This window comes from Schistocerca cancellata, chromosome 1 (assembly GCF_023864275.1).
Source record: "Schistocerca cancellata isolate TAMUIC-IGC-003103 chromosome 1, iqSchCanc2.1, whole genome shotgun sequence".
Lineage (NCBI taxonomy): Eukaryota > Metazoa > Arthropoda > Insecta > Orthoptera > Acrididae > Schistocerca > Schistocerca cancellata.
Genome location: NC_064626.1, coordinates 1,254,106,260 through 1,254,128,302, shown reverse-complemented (window position 1 = coordinate 1,254,128,302; position 22,043 = coordinate 1,254,106,260). Strand labels below are relative to the sequence as shown.

The 22,043-nt window shown below is 40.4% G+C and overlaps 1 protein-coding gene across 1 annotated transcript in view; it reads right to left on the bottom strand.

The window, feature by feature from the left end:
• The window catches only part of LOC126143752 (Down syndrome cell adhesion molecule-like protein Dscam2), a 726,918-nt gene that overhangs the window by 120,722 nt on the left and 584,153 nt on the right, over nt 1–22,043 (bottom strand). Inside the window, exon 25 of the mRNA XM_049915449.1 lies at nt 4,873–5,012. Coding sequence (XP_049771406.1) covers nt 4,873–5,012 — 140 coding nt within the window. The remainder of the gene's footprint in view (nt 1–4,872; nt 5,013–22,043) is intronic.

Genomic DNA, 22,043 nt, shown 5'->3' with positions numbered 1-22,043 from the left:
ATTGATGACATTTTCATGATCTGGACTCACAGTGAAGAAGAACTCCAGAATTTCCTCTCCAACCTCAACTCCTTTGGTTCCATCAGATTCACCTGGTCCTACTCTAAATCCCATGCCACTTTCCTTGACGTCGACCTCCACCTGTCCAATGGCCAGCTTCACACGTCCGTCCACATCAAACCCACCAACAAGCAACAGTACCTCCATTATGACAGCTGCCACCCATTCCATATCAAACGGTCCCTTCCCTACAGCCTAGGTCTTCGTGACAAACGAATCTGCTCCAGTCCGGAATCCCTGAACTATTACACCAACAATCTGAAAACAGCTTTCGCATCCCGCAACTACCCTCCCGACCTGGTACAGAAGCAAATAACCAGAGCCACTTCCTCACCCCCTCAAACCCGGAACCTCCCACAGAAGAACCACAAAAGTGCCCCACTTGTGACAGGATACTTTCCGGGACTGGATCAGACTCTGAATGTGGCTCTCCAGCAGGGATACGACTTCCTCAAATCCTGCCCTGAAATGAGATCCATCCTTCTTGAAATCCTCCCCACTCCTCCTAGAGTGACTTTCCGCCATCCAACTAACCTTCGTAACCTCTTAGTTCATCCCTATGAAATCCCCAAACCACCTTCCCTACCCTGTGGCTCCTACCCTTGTAACCTCCCCCGGTGTAAAACCTGTCCCATGCACCCTCCCACCACCACCTACTCCAGTCCTGTAACAGCTTTCGCATCCCGCAACTACCCTCCCGACCTGGTACAGAAGCAAATAACCAGAGCCACTTCCTCACCCCCTCAAACCCGGAACCTCCCACAGAAGAACCACAAAAGTGCCCCACTTGTGACAGGATACTTTCCGGGACTGGATCAGACTCTGAATGTGGCTCTCCAGCAGGGATACGACTTCCTCAAATCCTGCCCTGAAATGAGATCCATCCTTCTTGAAATCCTCCCCACTCCTCCTAGAGTGACTTTCCGCCATCCAACTAACCTTCGTAACCTCTTAGTTCATCCCTATGAAATCCCCAAACCACCTTCCCTACCCTGTGGCTCCTACCCTTGTAACCTCCCCCGGTGTAAAACCTGTCCCATGCACCCTCCCACCACCACCTACTCCAGTCCTGTAACGTGGAAGGTGTATAAAATCAAAGGCAGATCCACGTGTGAAAGCACCCACGTGATTTACCAACTGACCTGCCTACACTGTGAAGCCTTCTATGTGGGAATGACCAGCAACAAACTGTCCATTCGCATGAATGGACACAGGCAAACAGTGATTGTTGGTAATGAGGATCACCCTGTGGCTAAACATGCCTTGGTGCACGGCCAGCACATCTTGGCGGGTTATCTGGATACTTCTCACTAACACCAACCTATCCGAACTCCGGAGATGGGAACTGGCCCTTCAATATATCCTCTCTTCCCGTTATCCACCAGGCCTCAATGTCCGCTAATTTCAAGTTGCCGCCACTCATACCTCACCTGTCATTTAACATCATCTTTGCCTCTGCACTTCTGCCTTGACTGACATCTCTGGCCAAACTCTTTGCCTTTGAATATGTCTGCTTGTGTCTGTATATGTGTGGATGGATATGTGTGTGTGTGTGTGCGAGTGTATACCCGTCCTTTTTTCCCCCTAAGGTAAGTCTTTCCGCTCCCGGGATTGGAATGACTCCTTACCCTCTCCCTTAAAACCCACATCCTTTCGTCTTTCCCTCTCCTTCCCTCTTTCCTGACGAAGCAACCGTTGGTTGCGAAAGCTTGAATTTTGTGTGTATGTTTGTGTTTGTTTGTGTGTCTATCGACCTGCCAGCACTTTCATTTGGTAAGTCACATCATCTTTGTTATATTTTCAATGAAGTTGTAGTTTTGGCATTGTGGAAGCAGTTGTGGACTGTCTTTCTGTAATAACTTTCTACCAGTGGTTTGTGTGACATCATGCATCAACAATAGCACCATTGAATGAACTTTTGAAGGATGCACATAGGCCAAATACAGCCATTTGTTCTGCAGAAATTTTGAACCCAGGCAAACGCTTCAACACACAATGTAGCATATCCTGGAGACTGAGGAACCATGAAGCATGTCAAACAATGTTCCATCTGGTCCAGCATGAAAGTCGACTATAAAATCGATATCTGACAATGTGTGACCTGTCAAAACAACAAAATCACACAACATGTCAAAGCACCACTGGTTACATTTATAATGTCTAACCAACAATTTTATTATGTCCACATGGATATTGTAGGCCCACTATCAAGATCCGAAGGCTGCATTTACTGCCTTACAATCATAGACAGATACCTGAGATGACCAGAAGCAGTACCAGTGGCAGACATCACTGCGGAGACTGTGACGAAAACGTTTTTCAGAGGACAGATTGTGTAGTTTGGCATACCATTAAGAATAATGTACATTTGAGACATACTTCTTTAAGGCCTTTGCCTAATTTTTAGGTGTCAAATGAATATGGACCATCACTTATCATCCCACAGCAAACGGTGTTGTGGAATGCCTGCACCGACAATTGAAATCTAACTTTTTATGTCATGCAATGGACAAGTGGACAGAAACTAGGATTGTGAACAGCTTTCAAGCATGGCTTCAAAGCCACAAGGGACAGAATTGGTGTACAACCAATCATTACATCTGCCCGAAGAGTTCATTCACAATTTGAGAGATGAAAACATCACACCATCAGACTTTACTACCAAGTTGTGATCCCACATATGTCAGTTTCATCCAGAGGAGCCTCAGGAACAAACCAGACACTGCATGTTTGTCTTTGCAGATTTATCCACCTGTTCACATGTGCTATTACATAATGATGCACTATGCAGACCACTGCAACCCCCAAATGAAAGTCTATATACCATAATTAACTGAGGTAACAACAATTTCAAGATTGAAATCCAAACATGTCCATATAGACGTGGTGGGGCCACTCCCAGATTCAAACGGATACAAGTACATCTTGTCAGCCACAGGCAGGACAACTCGATGGGTGGAGGCCACACCTCTGACAGATTTCTTGGCTGATACCATCGCCCAAGTTTCATCACACTATGGATTGCTTGCTCTGGCTGCCCGGAGCCCCTGACACTGACCAGGACTGGCAGTTCAAGTCGGCCCTGTTCTCTGAACTCCGCCACCTCTGCGGTTGCCACTGGTTCCACATGATGGCCTACCATTCTCAATCCAATCAACTTGTGGAACAATGCCACCACACCCTCAAGACAGCACTTGTATGCTATGACCAGGAAAAGATGGAGGCCCTCCCAAGGGTGCTGCTGGGCCTTTGAGCTGCGTACAAAGAAGATAGGGATGCCTCGCTGACAGAGGTGCTATACAGGAAACTGACCACCCTCTCAGCAGAATTCATATCACAAACCACAGACAACTTCAATCTGTCGGACATAGTAAAAGTGTCAGAGAACATATCCGCCATGTCTGCAAACCACCATCATCCTATCATGTCAAACCAACCACCTTTGTGCACAAGGACCTCCAATTGTTTACACATGTCATACTCAGGACTGACACAATGAAACCTTCCCTCCACCATGCATACAGTGGGCCATTCCAGGTGTTAAAACAAGGGCCAAAAACTTTTGATATCTTGCAAGCTGGAAAACAATGACAGTGTCCAGAATGAGATTTTCACTCTGCAGCGGAGTGTGCACTCGCAGGAGAGCTTCTGTAAAGTTTGGAAGGTAGGAGACGAGATACTGGCAGAAGTAAGGCTGTGAGACCGGGCGTGAGTCGTGCTTCGGTAGCTCAGATGGTAGAGCACTTGCCCACGAAAGGCAAAGGTCCCGAGTTTGAGTCTCGGTCGGGCACACAGTTTTAATCTGCCAGGAAGTTTCAATGACAGTGTCACTGTACCATCTGAAACTGGCGTGGAGTTTAGTAGCAGACACACCGGCCCCAGCTCCAGGTCCCTCAAACCAACTTAAAGTCAGCCTAGACCTGTGAGACTACCTCCCAGAAGACACTGCAGGACTCACTGCTCATGATTATGGCCAAATTCGACAAGAAACAGTTGGATTACAGCACAGTCTCGACGTCATTAGAGCACTCCACACCCCTTCCGCCTGTGATTGACACAGCAGGTTTGAAATCCACTCTTTCTTCAGATGGCTACCTGCTTGTGTTGGCCGTGGAGCACTTCATTACAATAACTGATAACCTGGACTTTGCTGCTAGTGGACCGACAGCCTCACCACCACTGACCCACTGGCACTGCCACTGATGTCATGGGCCAGCCGCCCTTTACAGCTGATCATGCACCTGGCGGACTACGATATATTGGCCCTTGCCATCAGCAGCAGGACAACACATCACGACGTAAACCAGTCACCATGCTCCGCACGTGTGAGGGTGTGCTCTGTGGGGACGTAGAGCCACTGACTCTACACCCCGCCCCCCCCTCCCCTTCCCTTCCAATAATATCTCTGCCCTACCGCAGCAAGAAAAACTGTATCTTTGCCAGATCAGTTCTCTGTAGTATGCACTCTATGCTACATGTATTGAGAATAAAAGTATTCATAGTAAGTGACTGGAGTGCAAGTGATTATTTATGATTGTAATTACCATGCCCACTTCAAAAGGTAACATAATGTATGTGCTTTTATATGCGGCAAATGCTAGTACCGAAATTTTTCCTGAAGCCTATCAGTTATGTCTCCTAATTTTATACAAGTTCTTTTTTGTGGTATAAATGGTAGTTGTTCCTTCTAGGTCATTTCTCTTGTTAAAAGCTTACTGTAAAATAACTCATCTGTAATCAAATTTTTGGTGCCAGTTGAGTCAGTTATTCCAGTAATTTTTTAAAAATATTCTAATTTACTTCAAAACTAACCTTAGAAAGATGGTGTTTACCATTGCAGTAAATGGTATACTGTGTAATTATGCCATTAGGATTCTCTGGAGGCAGCCAAGAAACCAGAATTGAATCAGATGTTAATGAGAAGGCCTTCATGGCAGCTGGTGGGCCAGGAACTGAAACACATTAGGAATCAACACATGTATTTGTAATAAAGTTGTTGTAGCATCAGGTACAGTTAATGGAAAATATAATTTATTGCATTACCATTATTATAAGAATCAGTTAATTTAGCACTAAAGTCACTTGTTGGTTCGGAGGATCAGCATCAGACTACAGATCAGATGTTAACTCAGTCAGAGCCAAGATTTTTCTTCACCTTCTTTAACATGCATTTCACTAATGGTAATGCTACTAAGTGTATCTGATGAAACTGAATTGCACAGTAGTTCATATTCCACATTATGCGCCATCCCTCACTTCCTTCCCCATAAGGTGTGGTAAGATGGTACATAGGTTGAAAGAAGGCAAGATTTGCCACACCCAACAGGTGCCTAGGGTAGCATCATGGTATTCAAACTAACCTTTTGATTGACTATAACTTTAATAATCAAGGCTAAAAATGGAATGTTCATCAGGAAGAAGCTATACATCTTTTACACAGTCACACTAATACTGAGAGAAAAATGAAAAAGAGGATGTAAACTAGAGAGATGTCAAAAGGGAGATCATGTTGCCAAGAGTCTTCTATCAAGAGAGACCCATCCAGTTTCACTAAGCAAATGGGCACATATGAAAGTTGTAACATTACATGTATGTAGGTAAGTAATTCACCTGCCTGGATTTGATACAAGGTGAGGTGAATTAACTTGTGAGTCTGAGTGCTGGCAGACAGCCCAGGGCCACCAAAGTGCTGTGGCTGGAGGTATCAGCAGCCCTTAGAGGCTCGCCTTCACGCATATCTTTAAAATTACAGAAGTTAATATTTTACAGTGACTAAACATTTTGAAAATGAACCTCTGAATTGCCAACTTTTAAATGCTTCATGCATTTTTAACAAACGATATGGATTGCATATGTTAACTGACACCACCTTTGAAAACAGGGCCAAAAGATGCTTGTATCAGACAGGCCGAAGTAATTGTTTAAACAAATTTAATGAAAATCTGTTGTCATTTAACATGAGCATACTTCTGCAAGAATTATGGCTTATTTATTTATGAACAGACCTTTATTTATATTTATTAAGCATGGTCTGGGTGTGACCAAATGTTTACATTATTTCTTTATTTAAATGTTGTTGTAATGTATTAGTTTAGCCCAGGCTGTGGGCAAATTGAATAAAAACATGTCGGTAGAACTTAATAACAATGTCTTTTTGGTGGGGATGGTCTTCAGTCAATGGAAAAAATGGTTCAAATGGCTCTGAGCACTATGGGACTCAACATCTTAGGTCATAAGCCCCTAGAACTTAGAACTACTTAAACCTAACTAACCTAAGGACATCACACACACCCATGCCCAAGGCAGGATTCGAACCTGCGACCGTAGCAGTCCCGCGGTTCCGGACTGCAGCGCCAGAACCGCTAGACCACCGCGGCCAGCCCAGTCAATGGAAAAGCAGGCAGTGGTGGAACATCACTGGAGTCATGGAGACAGACTTTTTTCAAGTTGTGCACTCAAGGGAGCAATACTAAGCACTTTTCACTGAGGTTTAGAACACACTTTTACATTGGTTTTTGAAGAAGGCAAACCTGTCAGTGATAGAGTGCATTTTTTGGTTGAGTGAGTGATTGCAGTTATGCTGATTATGTTACTGAGGTATTCTACAGGAACTAATCCAGATTTTAGAAAGCAGTTTCTATATAGTATATATGGTTCTCCGGTGAGACGTCGGATGTCATAGTGAAAACTCCACAATATTTCATCAGCACAACTGGCCGACATCATCAGGTGCGACGAACACACTGCTATGGCAGGACCAGAACTACCTATTTATGCCAGTCTTAGGCAGGAAGAGCATATCTGATGGTGCAAGTCATAAGTTCTTGAGCCGACGAATAAAGTCTTGTGAGTTACAGATATGATGCTCACACTTTCCTACTAAAGGGCTCAGGTGTGCTGCCAGATGTTTCACAAGATTATATGTTGGTGCCCCAATATTACTCATGGGCGCTGTGTACATAGTCTCTTAGCAACCACATTGGAGATTGTGCTGTTTTTGAGGAGCTCCAAAGTTTTTCACTGAATTTTGGCTGTGGGGTCCTTATTTAGTGTGCGATATGCAGATTCATCCAAAAGCTGGTGCATCTTGCTCAGATACATTGACGTGGAGAGGATAACAGTCGCATTTCCCTTATCCACTGGTAAAATCACAATATCAGGATCTTCTTGTAGGGATCGAACCACTGACCTCTCTGCAGTTGTTATATTGTTCTTGGGCACTTGAGCCCGTGTCAGAGCACCGCAAGTCTCCCGCCGGATCTCCTTGGCAGATTCTCTGGGAAGTTTTAGGATGCCTTGTTCGATGGAGCTAATGATGTCCAGAACAGGTGGTGTCCTCGGAGTGGGTGCGAAGTTCAATCCTTTCTCCAAGACTGATACCGCCGCGTCAGGCAAAGGTTTGTCCACTAGATTGTATACAGTTCGTCTACGAACTTCGTTGTTCTCTTCTTGTGGTAAACGGTCTCTGAAGCGATGAAACTTATCAATTTGACATGCTGCATCTTGTTGTCTTTTCCAGTCTGAGAACGCTCAAGTAGCGCTGTCAACCCACATCCAAGAATCTGCGGACAGTCTTGATGATATCTTCAAATGAAGTGCCAAGAGCTCTCTGGATATGAAGTCAAGTTCTTGCCAAGTATGATGAATCCTTTCTCTTACCAGTACGTGGCCTGCTCGATTTTTTATCCTTTTAGCGGCTGCAGAGGTTATGAAGTGCATCACCTTAGCGAACGTCGGAATAACTCTATGATCTTGGCATCTTAATAAAAACGTGAGAGCACATAGCAGTCTGCTCTTCTTATTCCGTAGTTTATCAAAACTATTAACTTCGTTTACCATCTCCTCCCCGTACAGGTATCGGATGTGTTGCTTGAGGCTTTCCTGATGGATATCATAGTGAAAACTCCACAATATTTCATCAGCGCAACGAACACACTGCTAAGGCAGGACCAGAACCCCCTATTTATGCCAGTCTTAGGCAGGAAGTGTGCATGTGTGGAGGTGCCAAATTTGATGGCCAATAGCGAAGATATCAACCGATAGCTGGAAGGAAAGCAACGCCACCTACAGGATGAAGAACCAAAGACTTCGGCGCACGCGCGGAGGCTGCCGCCGCTGCTCTGCACTGCCATCGGCCGCCCCAGCGACCTCTGTCAGAAGCCGCAAGCGCGGAGGCTGCCGCTGTTACTCTGCGCTGCCATCAGCCACCCCAGCGACCTCTGTCAGAAACTGCAAGCAAAATTGCGCGTCCACGTAGGCGCCTTGATTATCCTCCTGTTGTCAACAGAATATTTATGTTGCTGCCGAATCGTCATCCATCTTATGACCAATATTACCCCTCTCTGCTCGAAGCGACTTCAATATGGCCAGTGCTGGATCCCAAGCTGTACTAAGCTGAAAGCCCGTGTCTCTGTTTACAAGATTCGTCGAGCTACATATTTCCACTGCTTCCTTAATAACACTGTTCCAATACGAACTCGTCGATGCAAGAATTTTGTTATGTTGATAATTCATAGAATGGCCTGTACTGAGACAATGCTCGGCCACTGCAGACTTTTCTGGTTGCTCCAGACGAGTGTAACTTCGGTGTTCAGTACATCTCTCTTCTACAGTGTGACAAGCTTGTCCGATGTACGACATGCCGCAGCTACAAGGAATCTCGTAGACACCCGGTCTTCTTAGGCCAAGGCTGCCCTTCGATGAGCCCAAGAGAGCTCTGAGTTTTGCCGGTGGACGAAAGACACATTTAACTTTATGCCTCTTCAATAATCTACCTATTTTCGAAGAGACACCGCCGATGTATGGCAAGATGACTATTCCCCTTTGTTCTTTGCCTTCTTCCACTTCCTCACAGTGGGTAACCCGCTTCGGTTGTAAGGCACGACGAATCTCCCGTTCGGAGTATCCATTTTGTTGGAAAGTGGTACACAGATGGAATAGCTCATTGGATAAGCTGTCTGAGTCTGATATGGCTCATGCTCTGTGAACCAACGTCCTCAGTAGGCCGTTTTGTTGCGAAGGATGGTGACAGCTGGTGGCCTGTAAGTATAAGTCTGTGTGCGTTGTTTTACGGTACACTGCATGACCTAATGTGCCATCTTCTTTTCTCCGTACCAACACGTCCAGGAATGGAAGTTCTCCGTTTTTCTTCATCACCATAGTGAACTTAACATTGCGATGAAGCGAGTTAAGATGCTCAAGAAAAACATTCAGCGATGCAATGACATGAGGCCAGATAACAAAGGTGTCGTCCACATATCGCCGAAAAGACGTAGGTTTGAAATCCGACATCTGGAGTGCTCTCTCGTCGAAGTCTTCCATGAAAAGATTAGCCACAATGGGTGACAAGGGACTATCCATTGCGACGCCGTCAGTCTGTTCAAAGTATTGTCCATAAAAAAAAAAGTACGTTGAGGTGAGCACATGTTGGAATAAGTCTAAAAGTTCCCCATCCAGCTTCTCGCTAATGAGCAACAACTATTCCTGCAATGGTACTCGAGTAAAAAGTGAGACTACATCAAAACGTACGAGTATATGCGATGGTGCGAGTCATAAGTTGTTCTCAGACTGGAAACGACAACAAGACGCAGCACGTCAAATTGATAAGTTTCATCGCTTCAGAGACCGTTTACCACAAGAAGAGAACAACGAAGTTCGTAGACGAACTGTATACAATCTAGCGGACAAACCTTTGCCTGACGCGGCGGTATCGGTCTTGGAGAAAGGATTGAACTATGCACCCACTCCGAGGACACCACCTGTTCTGGACATCATTAGCTCCATCGAACAAGGCATCCTAAAACTTCCCAGAGAATCTGCCGAGGAGATCCGGCGGGAGACTTGCCGTGCTCTGACACGGGCTCAAGTGCCCAAGAACAATAAAACAGCTGCAGAGAGGTCAGTGGTTTGATCCCTACAAGAAGATCCTGATATTGTGATTTTACCGGTGGATAAGGGAAATGCAACTGTTATCCTCTCCACGTCAATGTATCTGAGCAAGATGCACCAGCTTTTGGACGACTCTGCGTATTGCACACTAAATAAGGATCCCACAGCCAAAATTCAGCGAAAAAGTTTAGAGCTCCTCAAAAACAGCATGATCTCTGATGCGGTTGCTGAGAGACTATGTACACAGGCGCCTGTACCTCCCAGGCTATACGGATTGCCCAAAATTCAAAAGGATAATGTGCCACTGCAGCATATTGTGAGTAATATTGGGGCACCAACGTATAATTTTCCAAAACATCTGGCAGTGCACCTGAGCCCTTTAGTGGGAAAGTGTGAGCAGCATATCCGTAACTCTCAAGACTTTATTCGTCGGCTCAAGAACTTACGACTCGCACCATCAGATATGTTCTGTAGTCTTTGCACTGCAGCCAGCTATCTGACTGATTGGTTGCTATGATTTGGGCATTGTTAAAGTATGAAAGATGGCTGTAAGTTACACATGCATATCCTCTGGGTATATTGTGTTGTAATCTCCAACCGAAAAGTTCAAGTAATGTTAGACACATATTCCATTAAGTTATAACATCATTCTTCACATGTAGGAATGCTTTGTCTATACCAGTACTGAAAATTTTAATCAACCTATCCCACAGGCATTGAAACAGTGGTTTTTTTTGGTCAAGGTGTTCATGATGTCATTGTACATACAGTTAATGGATACTGTTGGCTAATGGAAGAAATCTCTGACCTTATATTCTGTATGTAAATAACAACTTTTTACACTTGCTTTCAGGCTTTGCATTGCTGGTATGAAAATTAAATGCATCTTCATTTCAAACTGTCTTTTGTTTCTGTTGGGTCTTGCTATAAACAGGATGAACAGCAAAATAAACTAAAAACTTGCATGGGCTCTGAAACAACTGTAGTCTATCTGACCAGCTTGGACGATTATTTGTGATCTGACACTTTCCTGACATGTTTATTACAAACCTGAATGTTTACAAGGTGCCAAGCCTGGTGAAATTGGAGTTCTATTTCATCAACGTATGGTTCTGTGTACAGTGTATCATGGACTTTTCGAACCATACTTACAGTATGGAGTGACTGTGTGGGGAAACTCAAACAAACAAGAGACAAAACGAGTGTTCACATTAAAAAAAAAAAATCAATTAGGACCATTTTAGGAAGAAAGACCTCTGAAACATGCAGAAACTGTTTCAAGAATTTAGGTATCTTAACTTTTTCATCATTGTATATATACAAAACAATAATGTACATCACAAAAGGTAATGAGGACTGGATTACAAATGCTAGTGTACACACCCACAATACAAGAAGGAAGAATGAAGTACGGAGCATACCCCACCGACTGGCAATGCTAGAAAAAAGACCCCAGTACTCTGGTATCAGACTAGTAAGAAGTCTGCCTAAAAACCTGCAAGATACTGTACTTCACAATGACTTTCCAAAGAAACTTAAAGACTATCTCATTGAAAAAGAGTTTTACAGTGTTGCAGAATACTTATGCCATTAAATTTGTATATATTTTTATTCATTATCAATGATGTAAAAATGTAAGCTAAAGGTGTAGAAAAATAAGTGATAATGAATGTTAATACTTTGACATGTCCTATATTATACGTACATTTACTGTACACAATGTAATCTTACAGGATCAAATAAAATTCAATTCCATTCAATTCAATTCAATTCAATATCCCTTATCTGACTTTCAACTGTTCTACTGAATGTCACTTTGCCCGGCACTTAGGTGTTGTATTGCATTTTGTACTTCTCAGAACAGTATCCACCCCATAGAAGAAAAACTTGAGCTAATTACTTTATTTACCATCTGTGTTAAAGATAGAACCACTGTTTCCTCATCTACGCGTGTTGTTGGGTTCGGCATCACCCTTAGCTGACAGATTATTGCTTTTTGATATAACTGCAGTTGGAACCATTGTGGGACTTGTTGTTCTCATAGCCTTGTCAGTTTGGCTGTGGAGTCCTATATACCTTTCAGCAGTGATGTATTTCATACTTGACTTGTCTTGACTATGAATCTGTAATATAATGTGTTTATATACATTTCACAAATTCCTGCTCCTTTAGACTAAGAAAGGCAAAATGAACATGAGAAAACATTATAGATTTCTGTTAAGCATTGGAGTCAAATCAGCTTTCCTTCTGTCACGTACAAGCCGGGAAAAATATTTTTTTGTGGTGATGCATGTAACAAAGTTAATAACTTAGTCAGATACATAGAGCATCTGAAGGATTCTTTTATTGAAAAGACATGGAATGAGTCAGTTTACAGATACATATACATGATTAATGTTAACATTAATGCCCACATTATTTTTAGTCCTAATCGTGTAACTACACTAAACAACATTTTTTTCAATTTTTTATTCAGGCTAGCAGTATTTGAACAAAAATTTGCCAATGGAAAAGAAGGAATTGTCTATGAGAAATGATTGTAGGTTAGATTTAAAATGTACTTTGAAACCTGTGAGACATTTTAGATTATTAGGCAATGATCAAAAATTTTTGTTGCTGCATATTGAATTTCTTTCGGAGCCACCAATAGTAATGGGTAATAAGGGACATTTTTCCCTCTAGTGTTGTAGGTATTGACATCACTACTCTTCTTGAATTGTGGTGGATTATTTATGACAAATTTCATTACCATAGTTGGATAGATAAAAAATCTACTCATCAAGCAGCATCAGGAGAACATGATGTGTGTTCTCCTGCTGCTGCTTGGTGAGTAGTTTTTTTTTTATCTGTCCAATTACATTATATTTTCAAATCTCGATTATTGTTGTTGTTAAATTTCATTGCCGAATATATGTACTGTGATGTTGCATCTACAATTCCTAACTCCTTAAAGAGGTACAATGACCAAGGATGAACACCACATATTATTCTCACTATACATTTTTTTTTTTAAATCAATACTTTCTTTCTAACTGATGAGCTACCCCAGAAAATTATTCCACAAGACATTATTGAGTGGAATGTGCAATTAACACTGGCAGGTTGATTTTTTTCTGAGACTAGCAGTTATACGAAGAGATAAAGCAGCTAACTTAATTATTTGAGCAGCTTGGTGGTCCAATACTTCCAGTTCAAGTTTTCATTAATATGTACACACACACACACACACACACACACACACAACACACACACACACACACACAAACAAACACAAAGGAGCAGTCTATCATGTTTACTGGCTCCCATTCATTTGCTACATCAGTTACTGTTATGACTCTGTTTGTTGTATAGAACTGAATGTAGATTCCATTAACAGAACCACTTAATAATTCTTTGAAAACATTATTAACAATTTCTTCTGCTATTTTCTCTCTGAAGATATTTACTGTGACACTAGTATCATCTGCAAAAAGTTCCACTTCTGCTTGATAAATGTTAAGTGGAAGGCCATTCACATACATAAGGAATAGGAGTGGACCCTAAATTGAACATTGTGGGACTCCCTTTGTGGTTTCTCTCTAGTCATTAAAATTTTCTCTCCCTTCAAGGACAACTTTCTTTTAGAATTTTTTTATTATTCTATTAATTTAAGTGAAGGGTATTACCCCTACTTCAAGATGCTTAAAGTTTTGTGGAGTGACAGTTTTAATGTATTGTCTTGTTTTTCAACTGAGCCATTTAATCCCATTTTAGCTGCTGTGTTTAAAAATGGTTGTAAAAAACTGCAACTTGTAAATTATCAATCACAACATTTTGGTTGCCCTGTCTCCTGTTTCACAGTATTCCATATAGTTTTAATTTTATTATCTGCATTATTAATTTCTGTCATGGCATGCATATTTCTAGACATTTTAATAACTTTCCTGAAAATATTACAGTATTTTTTTGTAATACAAGTAATGTCAGATCTCGATTTATTCAAGAATTTTTTATGTCTCCCTTCTTAAATGAGATTCTAATCTTTTTAGTTATCCATAGCTTACGTTTTTTTTTAAATGGACTTTCTGGATAACTTTTTAGGAAAGCTACTTTTAAATATTGACACAAATTTACTATGAAATGTATTGAAATTCATTTTAGCATCTGTGTCTATAAAAAAAATGAAATGATGCTGTGGCATTTTGGCTGGGAGGCCCCATCCAGGGAAGTTCGGTTGCCGGGTGCAAGTCTTATCTCTGTCGATGCTACACTGGGCGACTTCTGCATTGATGATGATGATGATGAAATGATGATGAGGACAACACAACACCCATTCCACGAATGGAGAAAATCTCCAACTCAGCTGGGAATTGAACCCGGGGCCACTGCCTGGTAGGCAAACACTTTACCACTCAGCTAAGCAGGCGGACATCTGTTTCTATAGACACCTACTTTAGCTTATTTTTAAAATGTTATACCCTGTTCTGATTAATACTCCTCTCTGCTTTGTATGAACACATCTCAGAGCTATAAGATGTTACGTTGTTTTCATTAATTGTGCATCATGTTCAGTTAGTCCACTAACAATTTGGTACTCATTAATTGTTTCACCATGAACATTGTTTATAAAAATGTTATCAATCAGGATCTAGCTATTTTCCTGCACACAAGTTGCAAATTAACTACTGATATTATGTTGAATCGCATAAATAATTATTCTACTTCATTTTCCTGTATCTTTTAATAAATACATACTGAAATCTCTGTAAATTACTAACTATTTGTTTTTGTCTGACATGAAATGCAATAATAATGCATCTAAATTTATCATAAATAGCAGAAAAGTTCCTCGATATATGGCATGTATGCCTTCTTGTCAGATAAGAATCCTCTACATCTACATCTACATGCACACTCTGCAAGGCACCATATGGTGCATGGTGGAGGTTACTTGTACCACTACTAGCCATTTCATTTCATGCTCCATTCACAAAAAGGGTGCCTCCATATGAGCTCTTATGCAATCAGCATCAAATGTCAATTCTATAAATTTTCTCAACAGTATTCCTCAAAAAGTGTTGCATTCCTTCCAGAGATTCTCATCTAAGTTCCCAGAGAATCACCATAATACTTGCATGTTAATCAAATCTGATGATAAGAAATCTAGCATAACATCTCTGAATTGCTTCAATGTCTTCCTTTAATTCCATACACTCAAGAATGGTTCACACTAGTGTTCTCCTCACACTAGTGCTCTCCTTTTGCAGGTGACCCACACTTACCTAAAATTTTCCCAATAACCTAAGATGGCCGCCGAGTAAGTGACGCCAGAAACCATTTCCAGAAAGTTAAGTGATTTAGACAGGAATATAATTTAGTTTAACGCCGACAACAAATTAAATACGTGCATTAGTGTATCGTTTAGTCTTGCCGTTAAAGGTTTGACTTTTCTTTGCGTATTTTTTCAGAAAACACGAAAAGATCGTAACTTCGCGAAGTCGCGCTTAGGCATAAATTTTGTAAACGTGTTTGTTTCTTGTTTCACGGTAATTTAACTAGTTTCTCGGTAACAAATAAGTAAACTACCGTAAATAGCGTATAACTTCATTGTTTTAATACAGATTTCAGAAAAACAGCGTAATTTTATATCAGAAACTTGCCTATATACATTTGTTTATAGGCCTAATTCTCGTAACGTTTTTCGAGGATCAAAATTAAAGTATCTCGTTTAAGTGTCCTTTTTTTCATTCCATCGAGTGAAATATATAATAAATAGCGTATACCTTCGTTGTTTTAATACAGATCTCAGAAAAACAGCGGAATTTTAAATCAGAAACTTGCTTATACACATTTGTGAATAGGCTTAATTCTTGTAACGTCTTTTTTGATTTTCGGTAATTTAATTGATTTATTCTAGCTAAAGTATTATTTTTGCCATGAGTGAGAAGTGCCTGACTTGCCGTAGAATTGTTAGTTCCGGGGTTTGGTGTGATGGATGCAGTAGTTTTTTTCACTGGGGGGACTGCAGTGGCGTGGGTGTTGGGAAAGTGGATCAGGCTCATGAGTGGTTATGTAGGATTTGCAGCAGAGATAGGAAGATAGTGGAACAGGAGGGGAAAATTGCTGCCCTTCAGGCTGAGCTAGATCAGGCTAGGGAAGATCTGGACAGGTTAAGGAGGGAGAAGGTCAAAGAGAGGTGGGAAGTGGCAACAGGTAGCAGAAGGAACAGGCCTAGAACTAAGTCTGACAGTTTTGTGGTGAATGTCAAAAATAAGTTTGACCTGTTGCTTCAGTTAGAAACTGATGAGCCTCAAGCAGAGGTAGGTGTAGACAGGACACAACAAACTTTCAATAGGAAATTGAAAAAGAATGTAGGAAAGTCATCGAAAAGGAAGAAAGTTTTGTTGTTAGGCAGTTCTCATGCCAGAGGTGTAGGCCAACTTCTGCAGGAGGAATTAGGACCAGAATACCAGGTCACAAATTTTTTCAAACCAAGTGCTAGTCTGGATCAGGTGACAGAGGATTTAGGTTCACTCTGTAAAGGATTTACCAGGGAAGACACCGTGGTTATTGTGGGAGGGCCAGGGAACAGCATCGACAGAGATCCTGGGTACAGTATAGAGTGTGACCTGGTAAAGATTGCGTCGGCATCGAGACACACCAATGTTGAGTTTGTATCTGTCCTGAGACGCCATGACCGGCCTCATTTGGACTCTTCTGTTGGGAGAGTTAATTTGGAGTTGGAACGGCTGCTTGGGTCAGGTGCGGGGGCTCATATTGGTGTGGTTCCTGTTGATTATCTCAGTAGGTGGGACTATACCAGGCACGGCCTACATCTCAACAGGAAAGGGAAGGGGAAACTGGCTGGGGTAATAGCAGGAAATTTAAGGGGGGGAGGCACTGCCATGAATGGTAAAATACCAGTGGTTACAGGTGTTGGAGCAGCATCTTTTTTAGGATAGGTAAGACAGAAAGATGTCAAGTTCTACGAGAGGTCAGGATTGAAACAAATCTTCAGTTTAGGAAAGAAATTAAACAGCACAATTCTAGCACATTAGATCACCAATCACAGCTACCAATTATAAATTTTCACCAATCACCAGAAATTTTATCTCCACCAAGTTGTATCTCAGTCCTAGGTAATTGCATTGATGAATTAAAGTCACCCAACCCAGTTGACATAATCTGCCTCTCTGAACACCATGTGACCACTGGTATAGGAACTAGGCCTAAGCACAATGAGAAACTCAGACAGGAGAGTACTGCAAATGTTAGAATAAGGAAAGGTTCTCATAAAAGTGTAATTAAAAATAATGTAAGTATATTTCATCAAAATATTGGGAGTTTAAAGAATAAAGTAGATGAGCTTCTGGTTTGTTTAGAAGATTTAGAAGCTGAGAATGAAATAGATATACTATGCCTGTCTGAGCATCACATTGTTACTGATATGGGTAAGGTAAATGTAAGTGGTTATAAGCTCTCTGCACATGTAATGAGAGAAAATATGGAGAAAGGAGGAGTTGCCATATATGTCAAAAGTTATCATTGTGCAAAAAGTATAGAAACAAAAAAGTTTTGTGTAGAGAAACATATAGAAGCATGTGCCTGTGAGCTTAAATTAAATAAAGGCACATTTATAATTGTAACTGTATATAGGTCCCCATCAGGAAATTTTCATCTATTTCTGAAAAATTTGGACTCCTTGTTGTGCTATCTGTCAGACAGGGGGAAGCAAATTATTATTTGTGGGGACTTCAATGTAGATTCTCTGAAAGAGGGTAATAGGAAAAATGACCTTGAAGTATTACTCGGTTCTTTCAATTTGACACCCGTTATTGATTTTCCTACTCGGGTGGTAAAGTATAGCAGCTCACTGATAGATAACTTCTTTGTGGACCAAGATAAGTTTAACCAGATAAATGCTCAGCCTGTTGAGAATGGTCTTTCTGATCATGGTGCACAGCTAGTTACAATATATGACATAGCTCCATTCAGCAATACTAAACAGTTCTCCAAAGTAGTACGTTCAGTCAACGATTTAACAATTGCAAATTTCAGGGAAAGCCTACAGCAGTTAGACTGGGATGAGGTGTACCGTGAACCTGATGCCAATTTAAAATATAATTTATTTCATGACATTTTTGTAAATGCATTTGAAAACTGCTTCCCCAAGAAAATAGTTAAATATACTCGTAAGAAACCTTGTAACAAACCATGGCTTACTAAGGGTATAAAAATATCTTGTAACCGGAAAAGGGAAATGTATCTGACAGCAAGAAAGAGTAGTGACCCAGAAACTATCAAAAATTATAAAAACTACTGTGTTATATTAAGAAAAGTTATTAAAAAATCCAGGAGTATGTGTATCATGTCTGAAATCAGCAACTCTGATAATAAAAATAAAACAATTTGGAATATTATTAAAAGAGAAACAGGTCAACCAAGAGCAGAGGAAGACAGTATTACATCAAATTGAATGAAAGCTTTACGAACAAAAAGTCAGAAGTTGAAAATATTTTTAATAATCATTTTCTAAATGTTGTGGATATAGTAGGATCCAGGTGTTCATTAGAAGATGCTAGGCTGTTAATGGAAGAGGCCATACCTATGCAATTTGATACAATTGAAATCTCACCCACTTCTCCCTCTGAAATTAAGAAAATAATAAACTTGCTTAAAAGCAAAAACTCACATGGAATTGATGGCATTTCCAGCAAAATACTAAAAGCTTGTTCTCAACAGATAAGTAAGATTCTCAGCCACCTGTGTAATAGCTCTCTGGAACAGGGCCTTTTCCCTGATAGACTGAAATATGCTATTGTTATACCTTTGCATAAAAAGGGGGATAGATCTGATGTCAACAATTACCGCCCAATCTCCCTTCTAACAGCTTTATCCAAAATTTTTGAGAAAGTAATGTATTCAAGAGTAGCTTCACATATCTGTAAAAATGAAGTACTAACAAAATGTCAGTTTGGTTTCCAGAAAGGTTTTTCAACAGAAAATGCCATATATGCTTTCACCAGTCAAATTTTGAATGATCTGAATAACCGAAAACCACCCATTGGGATTTTTTGTGATCTCTCAAAGGCTTTTGATTGTGTAAATCATGAAATTCTGCTAGACAAGCTCAAGTATTGTGGCATGAGTGGGACAGTGCACAAATGGTTTAATTCGTACCTAACTGGAAGAGTGCAGAAAGTTGAAATAAGTAGTTCTCGTAACATGCAAAGATCAGCACATTCCTCAAACTGGGGAACTATCATGAATGGGGTTCCACAAGGGTCAGTCTTGGGTCCTTTGTTGTTCTTATTATATATTAATGACTTGCCATTCTATATTCATGAAGAGGCAAAGTTAGTTCTCTTTGCTGATGATACAAGTATAGTAATCACACCTGAGAAACAAGAATTATCTGATGAAATTGTCAATACTGTCTTTCAGAAAATTACTAAGTGGTTCCTTGTAAACGGACTCTCACTGAATTTTGATAAGACACAGTACATACAGTTCCGTACAGTGAATGGTATGACGCCATTAATAAATATAGACCTTAATCAGAAGCATATAGCTAAGGTAGAATATTCCAAATTTTTAGGTATGTCCATTGATGAGAGATTAAATTGGAAGAAACACATTGATGATCTGCTGAAACGTTTGAGTTCAGCTACTTATGCAATAAGGGTCATTGCAAATTTTGGTGATAAACATCTTAGTAAATTAGCTTACTACGCCTATTTTCACTCATTGCTTTCATATGGCATCATATTTTGGGGTAATTCATCACTGAGGAATAAAGTATTTATTGCACAAAAGCGTGTAATCAGAATAATAGCTGGAGTCCACCCTAGATCATCCTGCAGACATTTATTTAAGGATCTAGGGATATTCACAGTAGCTTCTCAGTATATATACTCTCTTATGAAATTTGTTATCAACAACCAAACCCAATTCAAAAGTAATAGCAGTGTGCATAACTACAATACTAGGAGAAAGGACGATCTTCACTATTCAAGATTAAATCTAACTTTGGCACAGAAAGGGGTGAATTATACTGGCACTAAAGTCTTTGGTCACTTACCAAATAGTATCAAAAGTCTGACAGATAACCAACAAGTATTTAAGAAGAAATTAAAAGAATTTCTGAATGACAACTCCTTCTACTCCATAGAGGAATTTTTAGATATAAATTAAGAAAAAAATTATTAAAAAAATTAAAAAAAAAATAAAAAAAAATAAATAAAAATAAAAAAACACACAAAAAAATAAAGTTGTTATATTAACTTAAGTATGTTGTTAAATTAACCTAATTATGTCATGTATTGGAAAATTCGACTCATTCCACATCATTACGAAATATCGTATTCATGATCCATGGAACTAGTATTAATCTAATCTAATCTAATCAACCATTCACATTCCCTGCAACAGTCCTTAAATGCTTGTTCTATTTCATATCGCTTTGCAACATTACACCTAGATATTTAATCATTGTGACTGTGTCAAATGAAACTTTACTAATACTGCACTTGAACATTATGGGATTGTTTTTTACTACTTGCCTGCATTACGTTACATTTTTCACCATTTAAAGCTAGCTGCCATTCATCACAGCAGCAAGAGATTTTGTCTACGTCATCTTTTATCCTCCTACAGTCACTCAATGATGACACCTGCTCCTACCCCTCAGATCATTTATGTATATAGAGAAAATAGCAGTCCTTTGACACTCCCGTAGGGAACTCCTGACGCTATCCTTGTCTCTGATGAACACTCACCATCGAGTACAATGTACCATTTTCTGTTCGTAAGAGATCTTCAAGCCACTCATATATCTGAGAACCTACCCTTAGCATTGGAGGGCAGCGTGGAGGGTAAAAATCGTAGAGGGAGACCAAGAGATGAATACACTAAGCAGATTCAGAAGTATGTAGGTTGCAGTAAGTATTGGGAGATGAAGAAGCTTGCACAGGATAGAGTAGCATGGAGAGCTGCATCAAAACAGTCTCAAAACTGAAGACCACAAAAACAACAACCCTGTATGTTCATACTTTTTTTAACAATCTGGAGTGCGGCTTTGAGCCAACTGCTTTTCAGAAATCTAGGAACATAGAATCTACCTTTTGAAGTTGATCCATGGTTCTTGGGATATCATGTCAGAAAAGGGCACACTGAGTTTCAGAGCGGTGAAGTTTTCCAAATACATGCTGATTTATGGCCAAAGCTTTTTCATCTCAAGGAAATTTATTATATTTTAGCTGAGAATCCATTCAAGAATTCTGCAGAGAACCAATGCTAAGGATATTGGTCTGTAATTTTGCAAGTCTGTTCTTTTATCTGTCGTACATACAAAAGTCACCTGCCCTTTTTTCCAGTCACTTGAGACTGTGCACTGGGTGAAAGATTTGTGATAAATACAAGCTAGTAAGGGGCCAGTGCCACAGAGTACTCTGTGTAAAACTGAACTGAGCTTCCATCAAGACACAGTTACTTATTTGTTTTCAACCCTTTCAGTTGCTTCTATATACCAGGGATGCCTATTACTAAGTCCTCCATATCGGAGTCTAGCAATAGTCAAATGACAGTATGTTTGCACAATCCTCCTGCATGAACAAATTTAATACTTCTGGTTTCCTTTTGCTATCTTCTAGGCCACTCCAGACTGGTCAATGAGTGACTGGACAGAAGCCTTCAATCCACTCAGCAATTTTGCATAGGACCAGCCTTTTGCTAAGGTATGATGGTGATGTTGTTGTACATTTCCACACATCTATCTTTTGGAAAATATGTTCAAAAGTACTTTAAGATACTGCCTGTCTGTACTCTCTGCAATGAATCCACAGATGTCCCAGTCTATACTCAGAGGTTAAAGTTGTCTCCAACTAATGTTGCATGATCTGGGTATTTTTGTGCTACTGAGCCTAGACTTTCTTTGATGACTCTAAAACTGAATAGCAGAATAGGCTGGCCACCAAAAACATCCAACAATTAGCTTTGATATCACCTAGAACTGTTACATGCAGTGGGGACCATTGCGTAATAGCACAAAAGCACGTGAACACCCTAACTTTTGACTCCTTGTGGATTTATTGGTTATTTTTCTTTGGATGCTGTTA